The sequence below is a fragment of the Arachis hypogaea genome, chromosome 3, assembly GCF_003086295.3.
Source record: "Arachis hypogaea cultivar Tifrunner chromosome 3, arahy.Tifrunner.gnm2.J5K5, whole genome shotgun sequence".
Lineage (NCBI taxonomy): Eukaryota > Viridiplantae > Streptophyta > Magnoliopsida > Fabales > Fabaceae > Arachis > Arachis hypogaea.
The window spans coordinates 27,050,871-27,071,268 of NC_092038.1; the positions used below are offsets into that span (position 1 = coordinate 27,050,871).

General features: G+C 33.5%; 1 protein-coding gene across 1 annotated transcript; it reads right to left on the reverse strand.

Moving 5' to 3' along the window:
• Positions 1–5,170: 5,170 nt before the first annotated feature.
• On the reverse strand, positions 5,171–9,555 carry LOC112789987 (G-type lectin S-receptor-like serine/threonine-protein kinase At4g27290). Its single transcript, XM_025832181.3, has 7 exons — positions 7,988–9,555; positions 6,963–7,091; positions 6,729–6,886; positions 6,436–6,646; positions 6,097–6,334; positions 5,852–6,002; positions 5,171–5,549 (listed from the first exon to the last, which is right to left on the reverse strand). The coding sequence occupies exons 1-7, from the start codon at positions 9,237–9,239 to the stop codon at positions 5,256–5,258; spliced, it is 2,433 nt and encodes an 810-aa protein (XP_025687966.1). The 5' UTR covers positions 9,240–9,555; the 3' UTR covers positions 5,171–5,255.
• Positions 9,556–20,398: the final 10,843 nt, after the last annotated feature.

Consider the following 20,398-nt stretch of genomic DNA (forward strand, 5'->3'; position numbering starts at 1 on the left):
AAACCCCAAACAAAGCAGGAACTTATCAAGATCATCGATATGTGGACAAGTCTAAATACTATAATTTTCACAAAAAAAAAATATGGACACACCACAAACGGTTGCATTATAATAAAGGACATTATTAAAAAGTTATCATGTCAAGGCCTTTTGGACAAATATATTGACAGACAGCGGAGAAACACATCAGAACTTAGCCAACCTTCAAATACAAATAATAATATCAAAGATAAAGGGAAAAAGGTAACCGAAAACCCTAATCAATCTCGTGGTATTATCTTAATTGCAATTCGGGTGGTTTCGCAGGTAGAGGCAACAGGAACTCTGCCAGAAAGAGGTCGTATAGGGCCATAATGTCAGTAACTACATCCAAGCCGACCTCAACCACCAAACTAGCCATTCCAGAGTTAACAGTCTGATGCTTAGGTATCTTTAGTGATTTTTATATATCTTTTTAGTAATTTCTTATCATTTAAATTAAACTTTTTTTTATGTTTCTTATGTTTTAAATGAAGTTTTCATAACTAATCATAAATTTGGAGTTGTTTTAGAATTATTGTGGATTCAGGTTATATTTTCAAGAAAATTTATAACTAAAGAGTAATTTGCTAATGTTGTCAATCCTGACCTTTTCATATTAAAGTGATCATAACTTGAACTATAAGGACCAAATAAGACAATTTTAGTGGTGTTAGAAAGCTAACATCCAGAGCTTCAGAATGATATACATATATCTATAGTGGACGTTTAGTACGAACTGCGCATGATCATCATCTTTTGGTCGCAAAAATTAGTGCAAAAAGCATGATGCTCGGCACCCAAAACATGAAAAGTGGTGCTGGGCTTCAATGATGCAGTGAAGGATGTCTCTCGAAATGCATGCATGGTGCCGGGCATGAAGAACATGACACCGGGTTTGCGTGAAGATAAAAGACACTCACGCCGGGTGTTGGATTAAGAAACTAGGTGTGGATGATGGAAACCAGGGGATGACGGGCTTGAGCTTAATGAAACTGGGCGTGGGAGATTCCATGAGGAAAAATCGAACATCAACATCAGGCTTGGATGCTTGAAGCTCAGTGCCAAGAACATTTAACTCTCCTTTACTCATTCCGAATAAAAAATGTCCAAGATTTTAAGTGATTAGTGAATGTAAAACTTCCCTAGAAATATTAGGTGTTAGTTTAATTTGAATTTGAATTATTGTTTTAGAGTTAGTTTAGATTTAAATTATTGTTATCCATCTTATTTTCAAGATAAGATTTGTTTAATTTTAAGTTTAAAAGTCAGGATAGGATTTAGAATTATAAATAAGTAAATGTAGGTTGATAGAATAAGGGGGAGGATCTTCGAATCCCAATTCAAGATCTCATACCTTCATCCTCTTCTTTTGTTTTATTTTCTTCATTATCATGAGTAACTAAAACTCCATTGTTGAAGGTTAGGAGCTATGTTTGATTTATTGATGCGTGAGCATTATTTGTTTTTTTATGTGATTTATATAGTCTTTCTGTTGATTTGTTAGAGGATTTTAGTGGATTAGTCCCCATTAGATACCACTTTGAGTTTTGTGGCTTTCAATTGATTTCAGGTAGTATTCTGGTGAATAATTGGTGAAAAAGGCATTAAAAAGCAAAAGAGAACCATGTGTGCGCATCATCCATGCGTATGCATCACTGGAGCAAGAAGGGAGATTGTGCATATGCATGTGTCATGCGTACGCACAACCAAAAGAGCCTAGAGGAAGCAATTCTCCTCTGCATAGGTGGCACTAAACGCCACGACTCGGCATTTAGTGTTGAAAGCCTCGTATTTTGTGCCCGAGTTTTGGATGCCTGGCGTTAAATGCCCACTCATATGCGTTTAGCGCCGAGACCACTCTTTTGCGTTCAAGGTCCACTGCCTGGGTGGCGTCAAACGCCCAGAATCTGGCGTTTGGCGCCGAGTGCATACTAAATAGGATGGGGACCACACATTGCAAAAAATCAACAAGACTTTTGGAGATTTGATTTTTGCAAATCACAAGACTATTAGAAAAGATTTTTTAGGGTTTTATTTAAATTTTAAATCTATTTTAATTAGGACTATAAATAGGATTGAGATCCATCCATGCGGGGATCTCTCTTCTCTTAATTTTCATTTCACACTTTTTACGCTTTTTCTTTGCTAGGGTTTTCTACACCATGAACAACTAAACTTCCATTGTTAAGGTCAGGAGCTCTGTTTACTTGAATGGATTAATAAATATTTGTTCTTCTATCCTTGATTATCGCTTTGATTATTGTTTAAGGATTGGTTTTATTCTTCATCCTAGGGATTAGTGATTATTGGGAAATAACTCTAATATTCTACTTGAATTATATTTGAGTCTTGGAAAAGTTATATCATTAGAATTACAACTTGAAATTAATTTCTCGTAACTTCTAATTATTTGGAATTAATGTGGTACATGACATATAAATGCATTCTGTTTTGGGATCTTAGGGTTGTGTGGCTTATAAATCAGAAATTGGATTTAACTTTCTGATATAATTGAGTGATCAAGTTATTGACGGTCAGTTATATTAGAGGAGATTTGATTGCCTAGGAATAGGAATTTAATCACTTGAGGTTTGCTATAAACATAATCATTGCATGATCAAGGTAGTTGACATTGAATATTAATCCGGACATTTAAACATCTCCAAGACTTTAACTCCAATCTCATATCGTTTTCTAAACCGTTCATTATTTGCTTTGTTACTTTATTGTCTTCTATGTTATTGATATTCAAAACTCTCATTTCAATTTGTCTAACTAGAATAGCTAATCAATCATTACTTGCTTATTTCATTAATCCTCATGAGATTGATACTTTACTTGAGTTTATTACTTGGTACGACCTGGTGCATTTGCCGTTAAGTTGTGGATTGTGAATTTTCACGATCGAATTTTTTGCACCGTTGCCAGAAATTAACTGTGACTAACAACTACCAGTTGATTTGTTACCTATATATTAGACCTTTTTATTTGTTTGATTTTTATTTAGTTGTTATTTTATTCTATTTTATTTTACATTATTTTAGTTTGTCATTTTTATTACCTTTTAATTTTCGTTTCTTTTAGTCTTATTTTCTTTTAACTTTTCGTCTCTTTTGCTTAATTTAATTTAGTTCTTTTTCTTTTATTTTTCGTGTATTTTACTGGGATTTTTTTCACTGTGATGTTAAAAGTTTTACTTTTTTTTTGTTTTATTTATTTATGCAAAGGAATAAGGATAAAGAACCTCTTATGCACAACGCTGAAATTGAAAGAACTCTTCAAAAGCAAAGGAAACAAGCTAGAGCTCAAGAAGTTCACGAGATCTTTGGGGACGAGTCTAAAGAGAAAACTAAATTTAGTATGGCTGAAAATACTAAAAATCTTGTGGTCAATAACCCCAACAACGCCCCACTTGCTAAAAAAACTCTGGAGTCTTATACTAATCCCAACTCCAGGAGTTGTGTGGAAAGTATTGTACCCCTAACTGTACATGCAAACAACTTTGAGTTGAAGTCTCAACTCATATCTCTGGTTCGACAAAATTGTTAGTTCAGTGGAAGCCCACAAGAGGATCCTAATCTTTTCATATCCAATTTTCTGAGGATATGTGATACAGTTAAGACCAATGGGGTTTCTGCTGAGATTTACCAGTTGATGTTATTCCCTTTTTCTATTAGGGACCAAGCTAGTCAGTCACTTGAGACACAACCTAAGGAGAGTATAGCAACCTGAGCGGATTTAGTTAGTACGTTTTTTAACCAAATTTTTTCGCCTTAGAGGTTGACTTGGCTGAGGATTGACATTCAACCAGTTTGAAGGAGAATCTCTCTATGAAATTTGGGAGAGATACAAGGCTATGATATGGAAGTGTCCTCCGGATATATTTGCAGATTGAGTGCAATTACAGATTTTCTATGATGGTATCACTCCGACTTCTAGACTCCCTCTGGAAAACTCTGTAGGAGGTTCCTTACATATGAAGACCACTGATGAGACCTTGGATTTGATAGAGATGGTGACTAATAATCAATACTTATACTCCTCAAAGAGAACCGTGAAGAAAGGTGTTATAGAGTTGGATGCCTTGGATGCTATTTTGGCTCAAAACAAAGCCATGTCTCAACAAATAGCCGCTATCACTCAACGTTTGGTATATGAGGATCTATATTTTAATAAATAAAACTCTTAAACTCTTCGAACAATACTGTAAAATAAACAATAAATATAAATGGATTATTACATATAGAGAAATAACAACTTCAGGTGTTTCTGATAAAATTTGATCATTATAAAAAAATTAAACTAATATTATTATCCATTTCTTGATTAAAAAAAAATCAAAATTCTCTTTTAATAAATAAAACAAATAAAGTAAATATTATAGTGATTCAAAAAATGAACATACAACTTAGAATAAGAAAAAAAAAGAAAAAAGAATGAAACAACAAAAAAAAGGAAGAGAAACGAGAAGAGTAGAAATAAGAGGAGAAGAGAAGAAAATTTGGACACTCACAAGAAATTACATTTGGACACTCACAAAAAATTACATTCACAAACTCTCTTTAAAAGAAAATGCATTAATCGTTACTAACGTTTAAAAATAAAAAATAAAATTCTCAATAAAAGAAATCGGCACTAACGATTTTTTTATGTTAGAGATTCCAAATATAAATCGTGACTTCTGAATTTAATGAAGACAAAATTTTGTCCTTTCTCAAATCGTTAGTCATGTTTTATGATATTTTTATCATTTCTTCAAATTATAAGTGACTATTTATTTTAACATTGACCTATTTTCATATTGAAGCATTACACTAAATTTACGTAATATCTCCGTATTATATCATTCACTTTATAATATCCTAAAAAATTAGCCCTTTTTAAAATATAAATGGCTCATCTTTTTACACACACGTGTGTGTATATATATATATATATATATATATATATATATATATATATATATATATATATATATATATATATATATATATATACACACACGTTTCTTGCAATTTACTGTTTCATGACAAATATTTTAACGAGTAATATTGGATGATTAACAAAATTTAGTATTTTTTGTTAAAATTTAATTAATTTTAAATATTAAAAACTAAAATTTAAATTTTAATAATATAAAAATAAGATATTGACTCAAAATATTGGCTGAGATTAATAAAAAATATTGGCACTCAATATTTTTCTATTTCAATACTCAATTTTTCAGATATCTTCTATCTTGCCTCTATCAATGAAATGGAAATTTCATTAGTGGAAGAGAGTTCATGTTTGCTTGTTGAAGAACCCACTTCATGTGGATAAAACCCTGGTTGCCTTGGATTAGGCAATGCTCTCTCACCATTCAACATTAGAACAACAGAAGACATGTCCGGCCTATCATCTGGCCTCTCTTGCACACACAATAGCCCTATTTGAATGCACCTTATCACTTCTGATATAATAACTGAATCTCTCATAAAGCTATCCATAAGTTCCAATGGCCTACCCTCACTCCACAATCTCCATGCCTGAAATACATTTGAGAATAAGAGAAATATGATGTTAAATAGTGTGACACTCTGTACATGTCAACATACTATCGTTTTTGCATTCCAATATAATATTTCTTAAATATTTTCATTTTAACATCTGCACAATGTTAAACATAATATAACTATAAATGAGTTATTAAAAAATTGTAACCTTACAAGCAATATCAATCAATTGTTACTTTTAAATTCTTTTAAGTAGTATGCTAATAACTAAAATGACTTATATAATGCATCAGAGAAAGTAGAAAGTTGTGACAAAATGTTCACTTTAGGCTTACATGTCCAAGAAGGTTATGATGATGTTGCTCTTCAAAAAATTCTCTGTTCTTTCTCCCACTAAGCATCTCTAGCACAATAACACCGAAGCTAAAGACATCAGACTTAACTGAATAAGATCCATAAACTGCATACTCAGGAGGCATATAACCACTGCAACATAAAAGGAAAACAAAATAAAGATAATGAGAAATTAAATATTGTGAATTTATAATATAGTAATTGAATCCAATTTTAGCATTCTTACTGAGTTCCTACTACTCTTATTGTGTTGGCCTCTATACGATCACCTCCAAAAACCCTTGCTAATCCAAAATCTGATATTTTGGGATTCATGTTACTGTCAAGGAGAATGTTACTGGTCTTTAGATCTCTGTGAATAATTCTTAGTCTTGAATCTTGATGAAGATAAAGAAGACCTCTAGCAATTCCACTTATAATATGCAAACGCATATTCCAACGCAAAACTTTGCTTCCAGTTTGATCTGACATTAAATTTTCCATTTAATAGTTTATCATGAAACCTTTATATTCATGGTAAGGTTTAACAGCTAATTACAAATGCAGAGAGGATAGAAGGTCAAACCAAAAATGAAATGGTCCAAACTTCTGTTTGGCATGTATTCATAGATTAGGATTCTCTCATCATTGTCAATGCAACAACCAAGAAGTTTCACAAGATTTCTATGCTGAAGATTGGCAATCAAGGTAACCTCATTTTTGAATTCCTGGGGTCCCTGTCCAGATTTCAATGAGAGCCGCTTCACAGCTACCTCTCGCCCATTTGCTAGCACACCCTGTTGATCGTTATCTTATGATGTTAGAATTTTGGACTCTGCATATGGATTTATCATTACAAAGATGCTAAAATCTTGTCACCTTATAAACAGGTCCATATCCACCTTCCCCTAATATGTTACTGGGAGAGAAGTGATCAGTTGCATTAGCTATGTTTGAAAAATCAAATGTGGGTAATTCAATGTCTTCCTTCTCATATTTCTGAACCTGATTCACCTGGTTAATCCCTGTGTCTTCACCTGAAAATGGTACAAGACTTACTAAGGACAATGTCATCTATAAAAGAGGTAAAACTAAAATTATTTCAAAACTTACCTGGCTTCTCATGTTTCTTTCTCCTTACATAGATGACATATCCAGCAATTAGGATCCCCAATATGATTATTCCACTTCCTACCAAAATCCCTGCTAGCTTTTTCTTGTTTGCTTTACTCCTTGAATTTCCTTACATGTTAATAGAACTGTTACTAGCAAGTTTCAGTAGAACACAGGGATATGTTCTTATCATTTTTTTATGTTTCTATTTTCTACTTGCAATATTGATCATATTGTTAATCCTTGGAATTGTAATTATGACTTAGTTCAGTCCCTAACTTTTTAGCATGCTTAATTTAGTGCTAAGATTATATTATATTTTGTAACTCAATTTAGTCCCCTAGACTACATTTAGTCTCTCTTCAATCATTTAGGGGAGATTAAATTAAATCATGAAGTGTAACTTCCAGGGATTAACTTAAACATTTTAAGAAGTTAAGGATTAAACTGAATTATGCTTACAATCTTAAACATGCATTATTCTTATGACAGTCTAGAAGTTTCAATCATTATGTTCATGCATCTTCTGATGGCAGAACAAGATTCGGTCAATATAGTTGGGTATTTCATGCGGGAAACAATAAATATTAGACTTAGTCAATTTGTCATCTAAATCTGCCTGACTTCTGGGTCCATCTAAAATTAAATTTCGTTAGCTGTGAAGGATAATTAAGAACACAACCAACCCAGCATAAATGTCGAGACCAATTCATACATCATCATAGTTTATTAGATGACCAGTTTGAGAGTTAGAACCTGTTTGGTATGCATATATAATACTGATTTATAGAATTACAGTTAAACAATCAATCTGATTGAAACTATGGTGCTCAGAACTTAATCTCAAAAACTACTACAGTGTAATTAGAATTTAAAAGACTAAGTCAGTGAAAGTCGTGAATTTGAGGGACCATTATGAAAATTTAGTCCATGTTATTGTGATAAAATGGTCATTAAGTACCATGCTACTAGGAAAGAAATAAAATATAGATGCAAGGAAAAAAAATATAATAGGATATTTATACCTAATTCTGAAGCAGCCACTCTAATGAAAATATCTTGCCCTTCAGATTCTGACCTCATGTCCACGAGGCCATTAAACCAAATGATGCATCCACTTCCGCCATTTCTAACATCTAAACTTGCATACGCTGTGCAGCTGCAGTTTTTCAAGCACTTCTCCTCACATTCCTGCAAGTTCATGCTCTCATCGAACCACGACGAAGAAGTATCCGGCAACTTCACTCCTTTGTACTGCACAAACCCATCTCTCTCATCACAATCCAGATCCACCTTCCTAACACACCCGCCATTCAAATTCCCAGCAGACTTTAACACAAAACCATCAAGGCAATCACATTGTGGAGAGTTACTAACATTGCACTCTGAATTTTCGCCACACAAACCATAATTGTCACACTGGTCCTGTGGACCAGCAAGAAAAAGCTGCCACGTTTTCGTCTCAGAAGACCACAGAAACCGTTGCACGGTTCCCAGAGGTGTTATCATGTATCTAGAAACAATTGAAGCGTTTCTTGGCTCATATCCGAAGTGAACTTCTTGATCATTTAGTACAAAGGAAAAATTGAAGTACCTGTAGAGTGTTTCCCAAGGAACTCCACTGAAGAAAAACCCGGTCCAAGAACCTATCCTATACAACCATGTTGATGAACCTTTTCCAATAACTAGTTGTGGAAAACCACGACCATCTAAATGGTACAAAAATTCACCACTTCCAGGATCACCTGAATTCTTCCAAGACCTCAAAGAATTGTATACTCCGGTGACTCGATTAACGCGAAGCACCATCCCCGGGAGTAGCGTGTCGCCGGGGTAATCAAAACTCTGCCACAAAATATTCCCGCTGCTACTATTTCCTTTCCTTACAACCATGTTCCCTGTGTCTAACAGCAACAGAACAGGATCCGCTGCGGTTTCTGTTGCATTGGAAGACCAAATTACGGTCCCTGATCCATCAATTAGAACTGGATTTCCTCCATTGCTGACTTTGAACGTTGCTTCAGAGGTATTCACGGGGGTGTCTCTGTTTGCTACCCACACAATTGTTCTAGGTGAAATATTCATGTACCATATACAGAAGTATAGGTTCTGTGAATTTCCAAAGCTGTGGAATCCAGCTTCGAAAATTCTAGCTGCGGAAATCAGTGTCTCGTTGTAATAAATTGATGTATTTGGAGTGATGGTTGTTAGACTAATGACCATGGCGGAGAAGGAGAATATGAGGGAGTATAGAAAAAATACATTATAGGTTGCCATTCTTTGATTTGCATCGGTTATTATTCATAAGGACTAAGGTTATTGAAAAATTCAGCTCTAAATTTCATGTACGGGGATAAGATCATATAGAATTTGGTCATAAAGAGAGTCACTTTAAAATTATGTTTCGAATATTGTAATGTATATCCAATAGACAAAAAGTTATGTAACTCTCAAGGTCAAGACATTAATGTATACCGTATGGTATCACATCTTACTTCTCTTGGTTTTAAGTTTAAACCGAGAAGTGTTTTTTTTTTTTTTTTATACCAAAGAGAGTGAGATTTGAACTCGCTACTTCTAGATAAATATGAAGAGATTGTCATTTGAGTTATAGGTCATTAACTAAATAGAGAAATATTAGCTCCTGAAAGGAAAAAGAAATGTATTAAGCGGTGATTCTTCCGTAATTCTTTATGCGATATTTTTATTGAAAATATAACTATTAAAAAAATTTAAATTTAAGAATAATTGAAAAAGTAATATTGTCAAAAAATTTAATTAATGAAGATATAACTATAAAATAATTTTAACATGTTTACAAATAATTCATAGTATAATGAGCACATCAAGAAGAAATTTTACATTTTAAATTTAATTACTAACATTATAAACTATAACGACATCCAATCATATAATTTGTTTTATAATCATATTCTTGTTTCCTATAACTATTTAAGTAGTGATTATAAAAGAAAAAATATATTTTTATTTGGTACAATACGTAATTGAATACATATTGTCAAAAAATTTAATTAATGAAGATATAACAATAAAATAATTTTAACGTGTTTACAAATAATTCATAGTATAATGAGTACTTCAATAAGAAATTTTACATAAAATTTTTTTTATTTTAATTACTAACATTGTAAGCTATAACGGACATCCACTCATATAATTTTCTATAATCATATTCTTGTTTTGTATAACTATTTAAGTAGTGATTATAAAAGAAAAAAATTATTTTTATTTGGTATAATATGTAATTAGATACATGTAAAAAATTTTGACATTATTATTTCATGAAAATTAAATTAAAAAATTATTAGAGAAAAATTTAAACTAAATTGACAAATATAAAAAATAAAGAATTAAAGGAGTAGTTAAACATAAATTATTAAATTTGGTGTGCAGTCAACTCCGTGGGCAAAATAGAATAATGGATGTTGGAAAAGTCTTTATTGATGAGCGTTGCCCATTAGGCATAAGCAGCTGAGACTTTTGAAAGGAATATTTTAATTTCTGAAAGCCCTTGAAAGTTGAAACTGTACATTTTTATTTTATACAAAAAGTTTTGTTAATAAATATTTTTAGAATATTCATTGAAAATGTCATAATAAAATTTTATGAAAAAAATATTATATAAATATATTGAAAAAAATCTTTTATAAAATATTTTTTACTAATATTGTTGAGGTACATTTCAACTCTATAATCTCTTGTATAAAATTGATGAATTAAATGGGTTGGGAGGGATTTTATTATCTTTCATAAGATACAAAATTCTTATTCTCTATTATATTTATTTATTTATTTTTATCTAATAAATTTTTTTATATTAAATCAATATAGTGAAAAATTACTCTCCCGTCATTGCTTGCTTGGGTTTTTTTTTAAATAAATAAAATAAATATTTTATTTATTAAAATATGTAATTTATAGCATTTTTATTAAAATGCATTTTATTTTTTATCTCATTTATACTGTAAAAAAAATAAGGGACAAAACAATGTGATCATATCACGTTTATACGAGATTATGGCGCGCGCCGATGCACACGATGCGGATATTAACTAACTAAATGCGACATAGCACATTACAGGAGCAATCGACTTTGAGGTTTGTGTTGTTTTTTGTTTTATGTTTATGTTAAAACATACGTATATACCCATACTTAGGGTACTTTAATTTTATAAAAGTAGTATGCAATACATGTTGGATGAATAAATATATTGTTAGCAATCGTTTAAATGATAGTGTATGATTTTAGGCATACTTTAAAATGAACTTGTTAGTTAAATATTTATTTAGATTTTTTTTAAACTAAATTATTAAGCATATGTTTATTAACTTAGTTAATAATTATTTAATTAAATATTTTTTAGTTAATTTAATTAAGTAACAAGATATTTATTTTTCTAGTTATTAAATATTTAAGTAAGTAGTTTATTTTAATTTTGTTATTAAATATTTATTTGTTGTTAGTTATTTAAGTATATATTTTTACTTAATGTAAATTATGAAAGAGATGAAAAATGAATGTTGTTATTAATTATTTAACTAAATATTTTTATTTAAATTACATTATATAGACGTTTATTAATTTAGTTATTTATTATTTAAATAAATGTTTTTACTTAAATTAATTTAAAAGGTAAATGTTTGTCGTTATTTGTTAAAATAGTTTACTTATAATTCAAATTAATTTTTTACTCTAAAATTTTTATAGCTTGATAGATTTACACATTTTTTATTCGGATTTTTTTATTGTTCACCAGAGTCCTCCTCTACTTCTTTCTAAAAGAGTGAGTCATACACTTCCACCACCAGATGCCATTATCCCCTACCTGAGGGAGGCTGGCTTCGGCAACGTCGTGCCACTCAAAGATTTCATATTTGATAACTTTCTGATCACAGCATTTGTGGAGTATTGGCATCTTGAGACCCACACTTTTCGCTTTCCATGAGGTGAGTGCACTATCACCCTCCAAGACGGCGCATACCACCTCGGGCTACGCACTAATAGAAAGCTAGTGAGTGAGTACTTCTGTGATTTCTACACGTGATATGGGACCAAGACTTGGGAGTTGGTGGAGCGGCTACTCGGTGCCAGGCCTCCTGCAATCCAGCGGCAGGGTGTATATAGGAAGTAGTCTTTCTCTCTCAAGCTGGCATGGCTTTGGGATCGATTCCGACAGATATTCGATACAGATGATCCAGCCACTCTCCGATAGTACGCGAGGTGCTACACACTGTTGATGATTGGGAGTTATCTGATGACTGATAAGTCAAATAATAAGTCCATCTCCGGTGGCTCCCACTACTAGATGATTTTTAGAGGTGTCGTTTTCTGTTTTGGGGATCTGCAGTGCTAGTATGGGTGTACCATTCCCTATGCTCTGTAGCACACCGCTCCATAGATATCACAGGGTGCACTCCTCTGCTAGTATCTTGGATATACCACATATTTTCTCAATAGTGTCCACTTGAGTGACAGGTTTACATGTACTCCATGGCTACGGGGTAACTGTTCACTACGGTTTTATTATTCTTTATTTACGTAATTCAATATGATGTGCAATTAATTGAATAGTGGTTATTCTTGCAAATGTCTACAGGTTGATAGATAAGATACAGAAGAGCAGGGGCTAGCACGAGTAGAGAGTCCTGTGATGGCGTTGGACATTGGATCAATTACTGTGGGATGAGATAAGCGAGTTACCCTTTTATTTGGTCACAGTTGCATAAATTACTCAAACTTTCTTAGCCCTTATCACTGATGATTATTTCACAACGCCCATTGTAGTTCCTGTGGACTCCTTACGATGACCTTGCACTGCAGGACATCTACCCGCTATAGCTATAGGACGAGGCGGAGTGGGGGACATGGATGTCTGTTGCTCCCTTTGTCTACTTCAACATAGTTGAGTTTTACCATGTTGACCAGAATAAGCATCAGTTTAATGGCGAGCAGCCAGTGCCAGGGGACCCGGTCAATGTTGATAGGTTCCTGACTACCACAGGCGGGGCGAGAACGTCTGGTGGCCTACCAAACTTTGTGAGTGGTACGATCAGTGGAGGGGTCAGTTTGAGGAGGGACATCGGATACCCATTGAGCCGTGCACAAACTATTGACCAATGCGGGAGTACTGGGATTGGTATCGGCAGGCTTGCCGTGTTAGACACTTGTTTCGGAAGAATGTGCTTGATGACCCCAAGCTGTTGGACTTATCGAGAGACGTGCAGCCTACTTCCAGCCAGTAGAAGGACATCCTACACTTTCTCCAGGATGTCCCTCACCATCGTCGGCAGGATAGAGAGGTTTGGCCAGACACCCGGAGGCTTACAGAGAGAGAGAGAGAGAGAGAGAGAGAGAGAGAGAGAGAGAGAGAGGTGTTAGAGAGTGCGAAGGAGCTGCAGTACCCCGGAGAGATAGAGTTAGGCCTCGCAGGAAACACTCTATGAGGCTGCCACCCACTATCGTCAACTCTCAGTGCAGCCTTGATTGCCTGGGATCTATCAGAAATAATCAACAGGCCTTGTTGTGGAGTCAAGTGTCGCCTCAGATTGATAAGGAAGAAAGACCAGGACTTCGTGGTCTCTGACTCAACAATTGCAAAGGCTATATAGAAAGGATATTGCTGTTAACGTCTTGTGCCACTGCAATAAGCAAAACACCACCATGTTTGCCATACAGATATGTGCCATTGACGGAGATGAACGGCTTTTCAATGCTTGAAAGTCTCCACATAGGCAAGGAAGGGCCCAAACTACCTTATCAAACATGCTGCAATTACGCACCAGAAGGTGCCCTTCATAGTACGGTACATCCTTGATCTCACATATCGTTTCGGGACAACAACTCCACAGTGCTTGCAGCAACCTCGGTACCTTATTGTATGACTCCTCCAAATCACCATATATATGGGCAATAACCTTTTGCTTTGCTATCCAGACCTTTCTATATGAGGGTTTGAAGTGATAGCTTTGCCTAACTATACTTTGTAGGACAGATATACTGATGGATGGCGAGGATTGTATGAACTGGAGGATGGCACCGTAGATGAGACTGCTGTCCAACTGTCAGTGGTCTTGAGACACGGTGGGTGCTAAACATGTGTACACTCTTCCAACCTTATGCACCTCCCTAAAGAAATAGAACAATCGTGGTTGAGATGTACAACAAGCATAACAATGATAAATGATAATATAGAACACAATTAAGCTTGAACTTACTAATATCCGAGATTCTGTCGGAGAGCAAGATGGAGATACCAAGGACAGCCTGCTTAAGATTTTTGCTAATGCACATGATACTTTTATCTATCCGACTCCATGACTCGGTACTCAGCACTTCTATGAATGTTGTAATTCTTCACACCCTGCATTATTGCATCTCTGTTTTTGAATATGTGCCAAACCAAAACTCTACACCACCGTCCAAGTTGTAATAATCTTCACCCATGTTAGAAAATGGATTTTTCTCTTGTATCGCGTCTAGATCCAATGTATGATAGTGACTAGGTACAGATGACAAGGCCGGAATTAGGTACAAGACAGGCAGAAGATACCGACGTGATGCCTCAACCGGAGTCTCTGTTACAAACTCCACCTCCTCATCATCTTCAAAAGAACCACTCTCGTTGCTATCTGCAACATACTCCTTGTCAGAGTCCTCACCATCAACGTCCATGTCTTTCACTGGACTAGCAACAAGTAGTAGTTTCGGTGTGAGAGGTGGGTCATCCTGCACAAAGTCCGACTGGCCAGATCCACCACCACCGACATAACCAACATCCACAAAAAGCTCCATCACTTGCTCCGCTATGATTCATCTATAGATATCAAACATCAAGCGCACATGCTCGTCGCCATGGAGGAAAAATAGATGAAATCAAAAAACTCTGTTTTCCATCGGTACTGGAAACCTATACCCCACCTTTCTGATCTCTTTTCTCCCGCTACCACCGACGCTATTCAATATCAGACTTTTCAGCTCAGGAAAAGAACCTACGCGTCAGATACGCAATAAAATGAGATTCTCACACTCAAATATCACTCCAGTATCACTATTTTTCATATGGCAATTAGGATACACAATTACAACTAGATAACCACTACTACTAGACATTTTGGCTTATTTTTTAGAAGAAAAAGAGTATAGGAGAAAAAGTGAAATATTTGTGAAGAATACAAAAGATTGTACATATCTTGTTTACACTGTAGACATCATGAATATTCACATATCTCGTTCTAGTGTAAACGAAATAAAAATATACGTATTTTGTTTATACTGTAAACAAAATATACACGTATTTCATTTTGTATTTTATCTCATTTATAGTGTAAATGAGATACGTGTATTTTTATTTTATTTACACTGTAAATAAGATAAAAGTTAACGTGCATTTTAGTAAAAGTACTAAAAATTATATATTTTAGTAAATAAAATATATATTTATTTTAATTATTGAAAAGAAAAATCCTACTTGCGCATATATACATGTGTGTGTGTGTTGTCAATCGGTTATCAACCGCAATTTCCGTGCCAATTGGAAAAGTCATTTATAAAGACTAAAGAGTGCTACCTACGTGAACTTCACTTTGGAAAACATAAAATAAGTGTGTGTGTGTTGTCAATCGGTTATCAACCGCAATTTCCGTGCCATATAAAGAGTACTACCTACGTGAACTTCACTTTGGAAAACATAAAATAACTGATGAATGTTTGAATATGATAAATTTTTCTCAAATCCGTAATGAATACACTCTAAATGATTCAACTTAAAGATATGCTATTATTTTTCTTAATCCTTATATCTCTTGGACGATCACTAATATGATTGTTAAAATCACTTGAAAGGTACCACCTTTTATGGACTCGTGAATTACAGGTAATTGAAAGTTTTTATTCTTTGTGTTAGAGTATAATTAAAGATTAATTAATATATTTATATATTTATTAATAAAATATTATATTTTTATTATTTTAATTTTTTTAATATTTATATTTATTTTTGTATATTGTATTATTCACATGATTTTTAATAATAAATAATAATTTTTTCAGTTTATTTATTTTTATTTCTAATATGGTATCAAAATATAAATTTTTTTTTATAAAAATTAGTTCATATTCTTTTGTTTTTTTGTAGTGTTTTCTTCTTGTTTTTCGATGTTGTACTTCGTTATCGATCATATTATCATATTTATCTCGTCATTTTGAGTCCAAAGAATACAACTATGTCACCGAAAATTTATAGAAACGCCACTACAAAGTTATTGTCCGCTTCCATTGATCCTCCTCTTCAGACACATCCAGCACCGTTGAATCAACAACCATGATCAACGGTCCAGAATCGCCACATATGTCAATGTTCCGCTAAGAGTGTTCACGGATTGGGTTAGTTTGGATTTGAAAAAAAATGAGAACAAACCGATTAAATTTTAATTGGTTTAGATTTATGATTTTTAGTGAGTGGATCCAACCAATCTAAATCAATTAAACCCGGATTGGATCGGTTCGGATAATTGGGTACCAATTGAAAATGAAATTAAAAAATAATTGAAATAAAAATTAGAAAAAAAGAAAAAAAATTATCTATATGCTATAAACATGTAATAATAATATTAAAAAAATAATATATCATCGATTCAAATTTAAATAACTATCATAATTTGAAAGACTTTAGAATTAAGAGATAAATTTGCATATATATAATTTGATTTTATTTTTAATTAATATTAAATTAATTGGATAATCGGATTGGTTTGAGTTTCACGGACCCAATACCCGAACCAATTAAGATCGGATTTGATCGGGTTTGACCTGGTTGTACTCGGTTATCCATTGGGTCTAAAACTAATATAATCGGTTTGGATCGATTTTGGATGGGTAATTAGGTTACCCGTACCCGTGAACATCCATCCCTACGATTTGTGCCTCGCACTGACCCACGTCCACTTGCGTCTTGTCAAACCTGACCCATTCGTTGACTAGTGTATCAAACCCCGCTAAGTCAACATTGACGTGTTTTCTTGCTTTGCTTAGGTGTCACCACGTGTCCTTCCTTCCTTTGCTGACGAGGCAGATAGTCAGACTCACCCTAAGATTTTTTGTGAGCTATTTTTTATTTTTTCCTATATTTTCTCAATTTTTGCTTTGATTTTGTAGTTTCTTTTCTCTTTCATCTTTGTATCTGTTATTATGAAAAAATTGGATATTTTTCATATGACAAGTGATTTTTTATTTTTTTTGCTTAGATAAAAATTATTTGAGATCAATTGACCTCTTGTGAGTCTATTATTAAAGATACAACAAATTCTAAGGCATATGAGGATTATTGCAACCTAACATATGTCATACAGTTTCTCATGGCACTTACTGATAACTATGAGCCAATTAGAGCTTCTCTTCCTCATCAGAATCCCTTTTCCTAGTCTTGAAGATGCCCTCCCTCATCTTAAGTTTGAAGAAATGTGCCTAAGATTGACTAGCTTTCATAGTAAAATTGTCTTTGCAACCATAGATAGAAAGGGTACATTTTGTTGAAATTGTAACCATTCTGGTCTCCTACTCCTAAATTGTGTAAAATCCAGAAAAATGATGAATAATTGATTAATAAATTAAATATGAGCAAAGAATATTAAGAAATTAAAATTTATAATTTGAAAAATGTGAAAATATTTAGAATATGAATTAAAACACTAATTTTAAAGATTTTGATTCAAAGTTGGACCAACGGGTTAAAACAATTAAACTGGATCCATGTTAGGCCCAAGCCCAAGGCTTAAAAGCCTCAAACCTAGCATTTCAGCACTAATTCTCCATTTATGAGAGTGAGAGGCGGATATGAGAAGACATGGAGTAGAGGAATCCTAACACTATTCATCACCATCTTCATTCATTACTTTTGATATGGAGTTTCGATTGACGAGTCGTTTGGGCCATACGTCGCTCTCCTCATCATCTTCAATTCTATGTAAACATTGTGGTGAATAAATCTGAAATTTCTGCCCAGTTTTTGAGTTTTTTTCTGTTTTGCATTTTTGGGTACATAGTATTAAAATCTTGTGATTTTAGTTCTTTAGGGGTACTCTAGCATGAATTCTAAGTAGGTTCTATCCTATATTCAAGTGGGTTAAAGTAAGAAAGCATTTTTACTTTGGAGTTTTCCAATTCTATGAATCCTAGGTTGAGAAATTGTAATTTTTGTGGTGAATAGCTTGATTATTGAGCCAGTTGTTACGGGTTAGTGCCTTGTTGATTGGTGGAAGCTTGGGTTAGCTTATATTGGTGCGAAATTGGTTCGAGGACTACTTCAGTGAGGAATTTGGTAGAGTTGGACTGGTGGAGGTTGGAATTGCCGAAGAAGAGTTCCTCCCGAGGTTGAGACCGCTGTCAACGAAGGTCACTAATATTAAGCCAGTCAAAATCCTTTGGCCACTAATATGGCTTTATACCTCTTAATTAAGCCAGTCGAATATCTTTTTATAGCATAAACCCACTTGTAGGCTATCACAGGTTTATTGGTGGGATAATATAGTACCCCATATCTTTCACTTTAGCAAGGCTTGAAATTCAGCTTTCATGACTTTTTGCCAATGTGAACACCCTTGAGCTTATGTCATTAGTTTAGGTGAATTGTTGTATAAGTCAATACTAGTCTGAGTAGTTTCAACTAAAGCAATGGAATTTTGGATTTTGACTTTTGATCTTTTAACCATTTGGTTTGTATTTGTATGAGATAGATTGGCATTAGTGTTTGTATTAGGAATTGAGGTTAAAGGTAGGCATATTTCTATACCTGAAATAGTAATGGGAGTGCTGGTTTGGGTAGGAGGGTCATGATTTGTGGTATTGTAAGATATGAGGGTAAAGTATTGTTCTCATGTGAAAGGTCATGAATTATTGCTAGTGTAGTTAGGCTTATAGAAGTAGGTGTGGGAGGAACTTAGGGTTGAGTGTTGTTGTATGTTGGAGTTCTAAAAATAAAGGTTGCAGGTTTTGAATTTGGCAGACTAGAGTGAGCAATGTTAATAGTAGCAAACGTAGTATGCTAGGAAAATAAAGTCTCAAAAAAATGACATGTCTACATAGGTGAATTTTTCCTTCTTTAGTCATACATTTATAACCATTATGGCTACTGTCATAGCCAAAAAACAAGCTTTTTTTGTGATTTGTAATCAAACTTAGCTTTGTTAAGGTCTTAAATAGGGGTAACATGCACAACCAAATATCTTTAAAGAATTGTAATCAAGAATTTTACTAAATAGAACCTCATATGGTGATCTGTTGAGAGAACATTAGTTGGTACTTGGTAATCTATTGATGTTATACAAAGCTGAGGTGAAAGCATCTTTCCAAAACTATATTAGGAGAGCAGCAGTTGCAAGACGTGATAAATCCATATCTGTAATATGTTTATGCTTCTTTTATATATTATCCTGTTGTTGGTGTGTTTAAGAGCATGACTTTCTATGCATGATGTCATGGTTAGTAAGAAAATCAGTAAAAGCTATAGCCATAAACTCCATTACTTTATTAGTTTGAACAGATTTAAGTTTACATCTAATTTGATTTTCCATGAATATCTTGTAGCTTTGCATAGCAAGAAGAGCTTGTGATTTGTCGGTGAGAAGAAATGTACAGGTAAAATGAGTACATGCATCAACAAATGAAATATAGTATCTGAATCCACTTCTAGATGTAATAGGTAATGGACCCTAAGTGTCAATAAAGACTAGTTCCAAAGGAGAATTCTAAATTGCCATATTTCAACAAAATTCACTTATTGTAGAATCATGGTTATTAATATGTACTGGAATTAAGCATTTATTCAAAACTGATTTAACAATTGGGACTGCACAATAGCCTAAACATTTGTGCCAGAGTTCCATGGTTATATCTCTATGACTTTTAGCAATAAGAGCTTTCTTAGATTGTACATGTGTATTAGAAACAGAAACAAAATTATGTAAAGTATCATTGGAACTTAAAGTAACATGTTTTGGAATTGAAAGATTATCAAAAGTATAGATTCCTTTTTCGGCTTTGCCTTGGTGAAGAAGATCTCGAGTAACCTGATCTTGAACAAAACAAAAATGTGGCCAAAATTCAAACAACACACCAATATCTTCAACGAATTTGGATACACTTAATAAATTTTGTGTGATATTTGGTACCTATAGTAAATTAGTCAACAAGAAACTTAAATTTCAATTATGATTAACAAGAATAGAAGAACCTCGAGTAAGAATTCTATTACCTTGGCCATTACCTACCTAGAGTTGATATGATTCATTGGTAGAAGGAGTGGAGGTCAATAGATTGAGAGAGTCTGGTGTTATGTGGTAACTAGCACCAAAATCTGGGTACCGAGTTGCATCTCCTACAGTTGATTGTGTTGAAAGATAGGCCCTTGGTTGATGAAATG